Source organism: Geotrypetes seraphini, chromosome 17, assembly GCF_902459505.1.
Source record: "Geotrypetes seraphini chromosome 17, aGeoSer1.1, whole genome shotgun sequence".
Classification (NCBI taxonomy): Eukaryota; Metazoa; Chordata; class Amphibia; order Gymnophiona; family Dermophiidae; genus Geotrypetes; species Geotrypetes seraphini.
The window spans coordinates 42,139,705-42,153,959 of NC_047100.1; the positions used below are offsets into that span (position 1 = coordinate 42,139,705).

A 14,255-nucleotide genomic window follows, 5' to 3' on the forward strand; every position below is an offset into this window, starting at 1 on the left:
GCGCATGCACAGACCATCTACAGGCAAAGAAGATGGTCTTCGCATGCGTCAGGATCGCTCTTCAGCGATCCGTGTGGTCAGTTTGGGGCATGCCTCCGAACGGCCTAATTTGCATGCGGACGCGTTGTGAATTGTGCGCCCGGCCACCTCATGGATCGGATCGGATCCGTGAGGTTGGTGAATCTAGGGCTAAGCCTTAATTCTTGGTCTTTCAATGTTGGATGTAAGTTGATGATGTTATGAACTACCGAATTGCTGCCTGAAAAATATTTTAATATACATGTCGCATGAAAATCAGAGCTTTTATACCAGTGGCTGGCAATAAAAAACCTTAATGCGGCTTGATAAAAGGAGGCCTTAATATTTTGTATTTAACTGAGATGAGTTTGGGCACTTTGTTATTGAAAAGGGTTTTTGTGGGCTGATGAAAGATACTGGAACTGTAATATCTTTAATTTGAAGCGTGGGCCGCTGAGGTCCACTTTCCCTTATTAAGTAAATCTATGGTGACAAATCTCAATAGTTCGAAAGCCGAGAAGACTGCCTCAGCCACTGCGTTGCTTCCTCCTCCTGCTTTGCTCTTTTTGTACAACAGTTTTTCAAATTGTTTTCTGACCTAGCAGTTTTCTCCTGCCCCTTTGGGTTTTCGCTAAGAGCTTTCACTCGCAACTGCTCAGGCTCTCCCCACCCCATTTTAATTATGCCTATCTAGTTCAGCTATTGTAGTGACAATCCTTTAACCTAGGATCACTAGGTCACTATCCCTCCTCATTTTATTATTTGGTGCCTAGTATTAAGTTTACCGAATGCTAGCACGTATGTAGGTAGTGGCATAGTATTGGCGGGGGGGAGGGGGGAAGGACTGCCCAAGGCGCTGTCTTGGTGGGGGCACCAGCACCTCTCCACCCTCCCATGCCACACTCACTCTCTTAAATCTTCACCAGCACAAGCAACTACTCTGGCCTGTTGCTCATGCTGGCTGCCTCTGAAATCACTTCCAGATCGCAGGTTCAGGAAGTGATGTCAGAGAGAAAGCCAATGTTGGCACGAACAGCTGGCAAATATTTAAAGAGGTATGGGGTGGGAGGGAAGAGCGGAGACGAGGGTGTGTGCATTGCATGGTGCACTTAGATATGCCAACTTATACCAGCCATTGACTTGTTGTAAACTAGCAAGTGGCGTGCCCACATTTTGGCACCTAACAGTTATAGAATTGGCCCTATGCACATCCCATTATGCACCTAAATCAACAAGCACTAAGTTACAGAATTAATTACTGCCTTTGGCTCCCTCCAGAATCCAGAATAGTTGTACCCTGAGTTTGGATATTAGGTGTCACTGTTGCAGCATCTCCCTCCCATCCCCTGCCCCCGATACTCTAGTCTAAGGGCTCCTTTTGCAAAGCCACGTTAGTGATTCCCATGCAGCAAATACAGAGGGCTTCACTGCATTTGCCAAGTGGAAACTGCTAGCACAGCTTTGTAAAAATAGCCCTAAATGTAAATAAACTTTGCAGAATTCTGACCCTTGGCCAGCCCATGTAACACAAGTTAGATTCATTGGGTCCCTGAGTCACGGAGCCAACCTTAGGTTTTTCTGTTCTTAAAGGGGTTCCCATCTTCTACTTTGAGTCGTTATACGAAAGACACACATAACCACTAGCCACGTAACTCTCAGTTGGAATGCAAATTCATTTTCCTTTTTATGATTTAAATTAAATCCCACAAATTTTCATTAGGCTGTGATCATTAAAAAATTCCTTATAGAAAATGTAAAAAAATTCACAAAAAAAACCTTTGCAACAAAAAAGAAATGGAGTCTTTGTTCCAGTTCCATGGACAGCACACAATTGCCAACAACAGTGAAGAAGTGATGATGTCAGAACTGTGTGACCATGTGATCTGCCTCATTTTCAGTTTGAGAAGCCCAACTGGCTGAAAGCATAAGTTGAATAATAAAGTCTTTTGGCAAGAAATGTTTGTGGGGTTTTTTTCCAGGATGGAAATAGGGCTAGTATGGAAAGGATGCAGATAACGTATAACAAGCAAGAGCAAATTTCGTTGGTTTTCTTTTCATCAAATACTTAGAACAGCAAAATGGTAAGATATCTCTGGATCAAAAGTGACACGTCTTCCAGACTCTCACATATTCTGTGAATAAGATGTTCTCCCTCCATCTTCATCATGATTGCTCAAGAGCTGGGTGGTGGCACAGCTGGGTCAAAAATGAAACATCTTCCAAAGGGGATCTGTGCAACACAGGGCAAACCAGTGGGTTGGATTTGCCATGCATACAACCATTAGAGGGTTCCTTTCAGTTTCAGTTTCACCATTCACTGGACAGAGAGACACACAAAACCAAAGAGAAGACAGGATGACAAGTGTGATATTGTCTTCCCTGCCCTTCAAGTAGTAAAATTCTAAAATTCCGAGGAAAAACAGAAGTCCTCATGGGTATGATGATGTCAACCAAGGCTGATGTACAGGAAACAGGATATCGCCCTCTGATGTTTGTCATAATCCAGAAAGGAGTGAAGGACAGGAAATCGAAATTTAAAATAATGCTAAAGCAAAATAAATAAGTAAAGAAAATAAAAATAAATTAAATAAGAACCCAGCAGATGAAAAGTGGAGTTTTGTTTAAAGGCAGAAGATCAAGGGCAGTGGACAGCAGTCAAAGAAAGGAGGAGGAGATGAAGTAAGAGGAAGAGGCCCAATGAAGGTCTTAAAGAGACTCCACCACCACAGTCGGAAGTATCTTCCTGTGGAGAAAAGACTTGCATGAGAATTTCATCATGACTATGTACATGACCATCAGTAATCTTATATACAGACATAATCTGGCTAATATTCAAAATGATCTAAGTGGGCAGGAGAGACTCCTCCTGTCTGCTTAAATCATACTTAGCATGCTGGACACTGATATTCAGAGGTCTTAAACCTATATTAGATAAGCCAGAGAGGGTCATTTTGGAGGTAGAGATGGGGAGGATCTGGCAGCTATCCAGGTGATGGCAATATTCAGTGCTGGCACCCATATAACTAAGTGACCAAATAGCACTATACTTAGCTGTGCAGGTGATAACAGTGAATATCAGCCAGCACCTGTATAGTTGTCAGTGGTGTCCTCCTGCCAAAAACATGCTCCCCTCTATTTGGAGCCCCTCCACAAAATGACTGATCTCACCTAGGGTTACCAGATTTTTGTCTGGAGAAACCCGGACACATGGCCCCGCCCCTAGCCATGCCCCGTTCCACCTCTAGCACACCCCATTGTGCCTCTAGTCCTGCCCCCACAAAGCCTCACCTTTGTTTTCCGACCTCTGGGCCATGTCTGGAGAGTCTCCGAGGATGCGTGCGATATGTGTGTGATGTCATTCGTGCATGCTCAGAGGCCCTCCAGACGCGACTGGGAGGTCAGGGCTTTCCAGGTTTTCCCGGACGTCTGGTAACCCTAGTCTCACCCCACCAAACTCTCCCTACCACTACAAATGACTCCCTTTACCTCCCTGGTGGTCAAGCGGGTCTTCTTTACAATGACAGCCATGACTCTAGTGGTTGTCTTCTATATAAGGATGGCTGACCTCTATCAGTATTACTACAACACTACTGCTAGAGTTATGGCTGCCATTTTAAAGCTGCAGTTGCGCGATGTAGTGAGCTTGGACAGACGCGTCCCCAGGCCTCAATTGTCCTAATTAATCATTCATCTACACTTACCGATCTTCAAAAGAAGGTAATTAGTAAAATATAGTAGATGAATACTAGAACCTCGCGCAAAGATAAAGAAAAAGATTGGGATAAAGGTCAGATGTAGACAGGAATTATGGCAAGATCTTCTGGTGGCTTAATTTCTTTGGATAACATAAAAGAAATGAGTACTGCAGTAGTTCTAGCACTCGAATCACGCCTTCAAAAAAAATCACCGAAACATTAGAGCCATGATTTCAACTATCAGGTCAGATTGCAGGAGTGGAAGCGATGTTATCAGAAGTTTTCCATCGTACGGGAGAGTTGGAGGTGAGAGTGGCGGCAGTTGAAGACGTTACAGAATCGGCATTGGGAAGCATGACTGCTATAAAAGAACAACTTCGTACACAAGGAGAAAAACTAGAAGAACTTAAAAATCACTCTTGAAGGGACAACATTAGATTGGTGGGATTGCCAGAAACCATTTCAGATTCCAGACTTGTTTCAATAGAGTTATAGTTACAATTGAAATTGCCACTTCCCTTTGGCTTAGGAATCATTCGATTTGAACGTGTGCACTGTTTAGGTTGACGGTTAGAGGAGCGAACTCGGCAATGGATAGTAATAGCAAAAATACACAACTATGCCTGCAAAGCTGCACTAATGAAAAAATATCGACAACAAAGAGGCACTTACTTATAATGGACATCAAATACAAATATTCTAAGACTATTCTTCTGCTGCATTAGATAAACATCAAAAATTTTCTCCTATCTCCTATCTGTGCTACACTATCTCAGCGTAAACTACGTTTTATTCTAGCTTATCCAGCTGCATTGAGAATTTACTCCCCTACAGGATGGAAGTCTTTTGATTCTATGTCTACAGCAAATGATTACTTGAACTCATTGCCGTTGGCTGTTGTAATGCCAGGATCATAGATCTGAATGATTTGCTTATTTTTACATGCACAACTCCTTATTTCTTTAGGCGCTGATATACACCTTCTGAGTCTACCAAGATCTATAGAAGCCATCAAGTGACTCTTTTCCTTGACGTATATTGTTTGTCTTGCTTATATAAACACCATTGAATTGTACCCAAGGTCATTCTAGAAATATCTGCCGCCATGTATTGTACGGTATCGGCTTATTGTGGCTCTTGCCCCAGATCTTCAAACATGCCAAAAGCCGGATTTCTGGCACAGATGTAAAATACTCTGCAGACCACAGACAGATGGTCTACTGAATCTAGGTCCAGATTACTGGGACTGCCATAGGCAGCATCGAGATGTGAGATGCATGGCCCCACGATAAAACTTGATGGCTTTATGGACATCTCCGTTTTGTTCTTGCTCTGCTGCTTTCAGGAATAATTATCTTGCCTGCTTTTCCTCCTTTGCTATCTGTCTGCTTATTTTTTTCATGCACTTTCTGAGCTGTTACATTGTTTGGAGTATTATATAATATGTTAGTATAAAGAATTTATTGTGGTGAGGAGTAAACAAGCAAATAAGAGTGAACTATGGTATATATTTAAATGTGAAGTGGGTTTTTGAATGCATTGACTATTTATTAATTGCTGGTTGAGATTTTATGGGGTTAAGAAGTAATGAAAAAAGGAATCTTTGGAAAAAAATGCAAAAAACGGATCAATTAAATATTATTGAACTATTCATTTATTTACTTGTTTATTTATTTATACATATCCATTTATCTATTTTATATCTATTTATTTATTTATATCTATTTGTTTATCTATTTATATCTCTCTCGCTCTTTATTTATATCTATCTATATCTCACTCGCTCCCTTTATTTATCTCTCTATCTATATCTCACTCGTTCCCTTTATCTATATCTCTCTCTCTTTATATCTCCCTCTCTCTCTTTATTTATATATCTCTCTCTTTTTTATATCTCTCTATCTGTATCTCTATATCTCTCTATATATCTATACCTCTCTGTATCTCTTTATTTCTCTCTCTCTATATATATATCTTTATCTCTCTCTCTTTATATCTCCCTTTATTTATCTCTCTCTCTTTATTTATATCTCTCTATCTGTTTCTATATTTCTCTATCTGTCTCTCTCTCAATTTATATATCTCACTCTATATATTTATATTTCTCTATCTATATCTTTCTCTCTCTATAAATATATATTTATTTCTCTCTCTTTACTATATCTCTCTATTTATATCTCTATTTATCTCTCTTTACCTATATCTCTCTATCTATCCATCTTTCTCTCTTTATTTATCTCTCTCTCTTTACCTATATATCTCTAACTCCTTACCTGTATCTTTCTCTCTATTTATCTCTCTCGCTCTCTTTATTTATTTATATCTCTCTCTCTCTCTACTTATATATCTCTCTATCTATCTCTCTCTATTTATCTCTCTCTCTCTATATATATATCTTAATTTATATCTCTATCTATATCTCACTCTATATTTATATATCTCTATTTATCTCTATCTATAGCTCTCTTTATCTATATATATCTCTTTACCTATATCTCTCTATCTATATCTCTTTATTTATAGCTCTCTCTCTTTACCTATATATCTCTCTCTATTTCTCTCTCTTTAGCTATATCTTTATTTATATATATCTCTCTCTTTAGTTATATCTATCGCTCTCTCTCTCATTATATCTATCTCACTGTTTATCTCTCTCTCTCTCTATATATATATATATTTTTTATCTATATCTCTCTATCTCTATCTCTCTCTTTATTTATCTCTCTCTCTATTTATCTCTCTCTTTATCTCTCTCTATATCGCTATCTATATCTCTCTATCTTTATCTATGTATCTCTATCTCTCTCTATTTATCTATATCTCTCTATATGTATATCTCTCTATCTCTATATGTCTCTTTATTCTTATCTCTATATATCTCTCTATTTATATATCTATCTATCTATTCATATATCTTTATCTCTATCTATTTATACCTCTCGCTATCTATATCTCTATCTCTATTTATATATCTCTCTATCTCTCTCTCTCTTTATTTATATCTATATCTCTCTCTTTATATCTATCTCTGTTCATCTCTCTCTCTCCTTATTTATATCTCTATCTATATCTCTTTCTATTTATATCTCCTTCTCTCTCTTTATTTTTATCTCTCTCTCTTTATTATATCTATCTGTTTCTCTCTCTCTTAATTTATATCTCTCTATCTATTTATATATCTCTCTCTCTTTATTTATATATCTAAAAAAGGTTAGTGCTCTTCAGCTTGGAAAAGAGATGGCTGAGGGCAGATATGATTGAAGTCTACAAAATCCTGAGTGGAGTAGAACGGGTACAAGTTGATCGATTTTTCACGCCATCAAAAATTACAAAGACTAGGAGGCACTCGATGATGTTACAGGGAAATACTTTTAAAACCAATAGGAGGAAATTTTTTTTCACTCAGAGAAAAGTTAAGCTCTAGAATGCATTGTGGCAAGAACGGATAGTGTAGCTGGTTTTATGAAAGGTTTGCACAATTTCCTGGAGGAAAAGTCCATAGTCTGTTATTGAGAAAGACATAGGGGGAAGCCACTGCTTGCCCTGGATCGGTAGCATGGAATGTTGCTACTCTTTGGGTTTTGGCCAGGTACTAGTGACCTGGATTGGCCACCGTGAGAACGGGCTACTAAGCTTGATGGAGCATTGGTCTGACCCGATAAAGCTATTCTTATGTTCTTAGAAATTTACCTCACAGAAGATCACTATTACAACATACACTATAGGCTTTTGAGTCTTAATTACACACCAGAGCAAAAGCTATTTGGAACACAAGATCATTAATCATACCGTTAAGAATTTCCAAAACCCACCCTTCTCTTTTATAATGTCTTTAGAGGTGTTCTGAGACTACCCCCAGCCTTTGCATTTTCACCTGAATACATACAACTTACTGTCACATTGTAGTCAAAGCAGATATGGGGCCCTTTGCGGTATCGCGGCCTCTGTACCAGCTCACATTGTTCAGGCCCTTCCGCTAGAAATACACAAGAGTTAAGGAGGCAAGACTGGACATTGCTTTGGAGACACAATTGCAAATGAAGGACAAAAGAACCCAGAATTTCTTCAAACATGCAGTCAAGGTTTCCTTCTCTATCTGCAGAATTTTAAGAGAAGGACTATTGGTATAATTTGAGACACAGGACTCAGTGCAGCACCGTTTAGGTCGGCTCTTCAATGGTGATGCTGCTCTTTTTGTAAAGTGGGCCAATGCCACGTGGGTTGAGGGTAGGGAGCGTTTCGGGATGGGAAGGAGGAGTGTCTTCTGGCCACAGGCTTTGGGGAGGGGGAGAGAGAGAAGGGGATGCGTCTGGATCTCAGGGAGGCTCAAATGTTTTAAAAGCAGCTTATGTGGGTCCTGGCTTAATATTCAGCGGGGGTCTGCAAAAGCTAAGCAGGTGAAGCTGTCCTCAATTCACCTGCTTAGCTTATGCGCGCCTCGTCTGAATATTGCCGGCACCCACATAAGCCCCACCTTCCCCTTAACACCATTCCCTGGCCCACCCCTGATCGGCCTCACTTGTTTTTTGTGGCAGGTGAGAGGCAATATCCAGTGGCACTGCTCAGTCGAGCTGTGACGGGCAATTTAAGCAGTCCAGGGCCTCTCCAGCTCACTTAAATCTCTCTGAATAGCAGACCCTTTAATTCTGAGCTAAGGAATAAGGTGGCTATTGATGCAACTCGAGAATATAGATCATCTCCTTAATAAAAGCCATACCAAACACTATCACAGTTAAATGATTGACCTTTCTCCATTTCTCCTTCTTCCTGGCAGTAAGATGAACAGCAGGCTGGCTGGAAGGGGATACACCGAGTGCTCAATCCCAGTCTGTGCATTTGCTGCTGCTCCTATCCTATGCAATCTGATTCCAAAGGAAGTGACTATCATATGGGAAAATAGGATCAGGTGAGGCTTTGGCCCAGGACGTCGACAACTAAGGGCACCAAAATACCCAGTCTACAGGTTAAGCCATTTCTGCTCTTCTCCTCAGTCTGGTCTCTCTTCTCTTCTTCTTTTTTTTTTCTCAAATTATCTTTATTAACAACTGCAAAGGAACATACAACCAGGAGCAGAATAATCAGAAACATAAAACAGAGCAGACTATGACAACAAATGTTGGTCAATACAAAAAACCCTATGGGTGGATGCCCATCACAATAGACATTTTGAAATAGCAAACCCCGCCAGACAAACACAGGCAAATCCCAAGCCCTCACCTCAGATCACAACAAGCACACCTCTAAACATCCAAACACTCTTCTCTTCTGGTCTCTTACTCCCCTGCTGTCTTGCAAAATGTGTTGGTCACCGGAGGAAGCAGCAGCAGTAAGACAAGCTGTCTTTGGCCAGCCCACACAGCTGGAGGAGGGCAGAGGAGGGAAGGGTGCCAGAAGCAAAGCTAAGGGGGTAGGGGGCACTGCCAAAGCAAGTTGGCTCAGGGTGTTATTAACCTTCATCTGGCCCTACGGGAAAAGCAATAAAGAGATTGGGATCACACTCTCATAGCGTCCTCACCCTCTTGGACTTCCACAATGTTTTCCACAGGACTGTGTCCTAGAAAACCGAGAGGCACCTGAAGCAGTCAGGTAGGTGAAGGAGAACCTGGTGAGATGGGAGAAGCAGGAAAGAACCTGAAAGAACGAAAGGAAGGAAATGATGGAGAAAATCTAATCTGATCACCAATCTAATGGCAGAAGGCATAGGCGGAGGAATGCTTTTTTGTTTGGAGGGGCCCAAAAGCTCCACCCCTATACCCCGCCCCCATAATAATAGTACTAATTGTAAATGCCATTTCTTCCATTAATTTTTCATATACACACAATATCATCTTGTTAATAATACACAATGGTAACCACAAAATTAAACCACTCAAAGCGCACTCTTATTCCCCTCCCCCACCACTGCACAGCATTTCTTCCTCTCTCCTCCACCCCCATGTGCAACGTCTTCCTCTCTCATTCCCTCCCTTTCTGCAAAGGGAGTGGGAAAAGAGAGAGAGAGGAATCCAGGTGCTTCTCTTCCACCCCCTCTACTGCCACATTCAATATTTCTCCCTCTCTTATCCCCCGGACTGTGTGCAGCATCTTTTGCCCCTGCCCACCAGCCCCATGTCCAACATTTCTGCTTCTATCACTCTCTCCAGCAGCTCCATGCCACATCTCTTCCTCCATTCGCTCTACACCAGACATGGCAAACTCTGGCCCGCGGTGTGTTAAAAATTGGCCCCCCAGACATTTTAAATTTTATAGTAAATCTGGCCCACAGGCACGAACCGCTGCTGCTCCTCTACCCTCGTGTCTGCCTTCACCTGGCCTCCTCTTCAAAGCAGCCTGCTGGAGGAGTGGTCAAAATGGCGGCGGTGTGAGTAGCTGCTAGAGAGACGGAGGAAAATCGTGGCAGAGACTGCTGACCAGCAGGCAAGGTGCCGCTCCCAGCCTCCCAAGAAGTGTTCCCCAGAGGACGGGCAATTTTTGAGGAGGCCATAGCCCCTGTGCCCCCACCCTTTCTGACGCCCTTGGCAGAAGGTGATTATGACGGGGAGGAAGATGATGAAGAAAGAGGGGAAAAAGAAGAGTGAGAAAATTGTAGAGGAACTTGAGATGAGAGTTGGGAGAAACCACAGAGGGAGAGAAGAAAGCAAACAGGTTTCAGCTTGCTGCAAACATCTACTTGCTTCCAAGAAATTTTGGCTGAGCTCCAGGCAACAGTTTTCACCTCCAGGCCTTGTCAGTTGGTCTGTTGGCTAGGACTCTCGTTCTGCTACGGTCCTCATTGGTGCCTTTCCCTAATAGCCATATGACCCCATTTTTGTTCCAGGATGCCTTTGGACAATAACTGTCCTCTTAAGGACAAAAACAAACAAATTTTATCTCTTTTTACCCTAACCTAATGTTCTTTCCCCTTTTTGTTGTGCTATTTCTTTCACGATTGGAGTTCTTCCTGTTTGAAGTAATTCCATATATCTTATTATGTGTTTCACTAAGCTATTTTGGTATTGTTTAATCTGTTTTTATGTAATTTTTATATTGTACACCGCTTAGAAACCTGATTAAGCGGTTTAAAAATGTTTTTAAGAAACTTGAAACCCCACTAGTTTCTCCACTTTCATTTTTAATAATATTATTCAGCCCCTCTAATATGTAAACCGTGACATCTACTCCCATACCATATGTACCTTATCACATGGTCCTTCTCCCTCCCCTTTTTTTTTTTTTATAAACATGACTGAAGTCTAATGCTTTTACTTCCTGTGGAACTCTGAAAAGGGCATTTTGAATTTTCATAAAAGCGGAGTCAAGAGAGCATAAGCAGCAATGAAGGATACATTTTGTCTCGGCCTGCATCATTTTCACTGATTCACACTGGCTGCATATAGGCTTGTCTGCCACAACAAACAGCAGGTTTGTGTTGGTGAGCCTCTGGGCATGAAAATATCTGATAGGAACAAAGACAAAAAGAGAAGGTTAATAAGAGTGTAATATGAAAGAAAGATTGAGACACTGAGAGACATCCGTAAACTAAGATCCTGAAGTAGCTTCCTCTCCCTTTACTGAGGACTCACAAAAGTAGGAGATAAGAATAAGTCTCCCTCTCTACAATCTCTATGGTTGTCAATATCCATCCTTCCAGGGAATTTGCTACACCAAATTACATATAAAAAAAACAACTTCTTGTGTGTGTACATAAAGTTGACTATGTAAATGATAAACGGGACGGAACTGCTCTCATATGTGTAAAGACTAAAGAGGTTAGGACTTTTCAACTTGGAAAAGAGATGGCCGGGGAGAGATATGATTCAGGGTTACCATATTTGGAGCCTCACAAACCCGGATGCATGGTCCCACTGCATTCCACCCCAGCCCCATCCCCCTCAAAGTCTCATCTTCTTCCCCCAACGCGCTTCCAGCCACGTCTGGAGGGCCTCAAGCATGCGCGGATGTGTGTGATGCGCAGAGGCCCTCCAGATGTGGTTGGAGCTTGTCTGGGCTTTCCAAAACCTGGAGAAACCCAGTTTTGGAAAGTCTGTCCAGGAACCCAGACAGGCCTCTATAAATAGGACCATGTTGTCCTGGACATCTGGTAACCTTAATGTGATTGAGGTCTACAAAATCTATAGTGGTGTAGAATGAGTAGAATCAATTTTTTACTCGGTCCAAAATTATAAAGACTAGGGGGGACATATTGACGTTACACGGAAATACTGTTAAAACAAATAGGAAGAAGTATTTTTTTAAATTCAGCAAATAGTTAAGCTCTGGAGCTTGTTGCCAGAGGATGTAGTAACAGCAGTTAGCGTAGCTGGGTTTAAAAAAGGTTTGGAAAAATTCTTGAAAAAGTACAGTCTGCTATTGGGGGAAGCTATCGCTTGCCCTGTGATTGGAAGTAGAGAATGACATGGTGACAAAATTCGTCACCGTTCCCGTCTCCGCGGATAACCGCGGGAAATAATCCCATGTCATTTTCTATTGTCTATTTCAACCTCGGTCCTTCTACACCAGCATTCTGCAAAGCAAAGCTTGTGGGTCAGTGGTTGTGGCCATTCATACTCTGATTCTTATGGGAGCCAAGGATAATGAAGCCATTGTGACATCACTGATGTGATTGGCTCTTAGGCACTGGTGGAATGAGGCATTATGACATCACAAGATCTGCTCTGGATACCAGAGACTGTCATTCTGTAGTGTCTGTTTCAACCTCGGTCCTTCTACACCAGCATTATTCAAAGCAAAGCTTGCGGGTCAGTGGTTGTGGCCATTCATACTCTGATTCTTCCCTCTCTCCTTAAAGAATGACATGAAGATGGTTTCCCGCGGTTATCCGTGGGGATGGGGACGGTGATGAATTTTGTCACCGTGTCATTCTCTAATTGGAAGCATGGAATGTTGCTACTATTTCGGTTTCTGCCAGGTACCAATAAGGTTCTTTGAAGAAATTATGCCATACAAAGATATGTGAGAAAATGAAACATACTGTATAAACATACTGTATAAACAGTGATAAAATCACCGAGTCGCTAATGATACAAAAAATGTTAAAAGCGCTATTTAAAAAGATAATAATAACAAATTAGAATAAGTAAAACCTGTATAATAAGTGACAACCCAAATTCATTTAAAACTTTTACGAAGGTGCTTTAGGGCCTTAACGAGCGGAATAGCGCATGCTAGATTGCCGAAAGCGCTAGACCCAAGGCTTCCCCATGGCTATACCACTGCTGCAGGGCACAATGACAGAAACTGTCCGCCACGTCTGAGGTGGTATAGACTGCCCCAAAGACTGCATTGGCCCCTATATCTCTCCCCTTTGACCCGACACCCTGCCCCACCACAAGCTAAAATAAACTCCCTAGTGGCATGCTCCCACCGCCTGCCCGGACTTCCCTCTCTGCTCTGTACTTAGACACTTCCCTGGGTGTCTAGTGCATATTCACTGGGGAAATCCTGAAAACCCCACTGGATTCGGCCTTCAAGGAGGGACTTTGGGGACCCCTGCCACATAACATATGAATTTATATCAGTCTATCATGACTGAAGCATGTAAACGCGAGGCAACAGTACTTAAAATGTAATCACGTTGACGTAATAAATATAGAAATCACTTGAAATTGACATCATCAAAGGACAATGCTTAACCCCAAGAAATACAATTTTTTTTTTAAAAAGTAGACATTTGTAGTGGTATACGCTGTACATATAAAAATAAGAAGATCTAATCAAATTCAAAAGGTAAATATACAATTAAATATATGAAAGGTGCTCAGTCAAAAGATTACCACTATCCCAACCAGCAATGGTATAGTAACATAACACAATAACATAGTAGATGAGAGCAAATAATGACCCGAATGACCATCCAGTCTGCCCAACCTGATTCAATTTTTTTTTTTCTTCTTCTTAGCTATTTCTGGGCAAGAATTTAAAGCTCTGCCCGTACTGTTCTTAATCAAAACATCAAGGCACCACCTGCCTACCTTAACCAAAATAGCAACAAAGCATAGCAAATATTTTTTTAAAAAAATTTATCTCAGTGCATTTCGCTATTGTTCAGATGAATTCAGTCACTTTTATGGCCGCGGCAGGGAGCAACCATTGCCAGATTCACCCACTCCTCGGTGTAATGTCCCACATATAAAAACGTAAAAAGTATCTTCCCTAACATGTTGCAAAGACTAATCCAATCGAAACCAAACCTTCTGCCACTTGATGGCATTTAGGAGCTAAAGATACAATTCAATATTTTGGTACCAACATATAGATTTTTTACATGGTATAAGCTGTGCCACAAAGGAACATACTGTTACCTTTCATTACACATTTTAATCATGATATTAATTCATATGTTGTTATTCCTTTATCATAAATAATTTTATGATTTAGTGATTACTCAGGACTCCTTTTACTAAGGTGCGTTAGGGCATTAACGCACGGAATGGCGCGCGCAGAATTGTCCCGAGCGCTAGACCTTAACGCCAGCATTGTAGTAATATCCTGCGTGCGCTAAAAATGCACGCAGGATATTATCGATTGGTAACAATTGGTTGG

General features: G+C 41.2%; 1 protein-coding gene across 4 annotated transcripts in view; it reads right to left on the bottom strand.

The window, feature by feature from the left end:
- The window catches only part of CACNA2D2 (calcium voltage-gated channel auxiliary subunit alpha2delta 2), a 1,199,719-nt gene that overhangs the window by 14,605 nt on the left and 1,170,859 nt on the right, over positions 1–14,255 (bottom strand). For 3 of the 4 annotated variants that reach the window (XM_033926189.1, XM_033926191.1, XM_033926192.1), the window contains 3 exons: positions 11,039–11,148; positions 7,607–7,689; positions 1,546–2,761 (listed from right to left, as the gene is read on the bottom strand). In XM_033926189.1, coding sequence (XP_033782080.1) covers positions 2,654–2,761; positions 7,607–7,689; positions 11,039–11,148 — 301 coding nt within the window. In that variant the 3' untranslated portion in view covers positions 1,546–2,653. Of the gene's footprint in view, positions 1–1,545; positions 2,762–7,606; positions 7,690–11,038; positions 11,149–14,255 lie in introns of those variants that run through there. The other variant, XM_033926190.1, reaches the window with a different exon arrangement.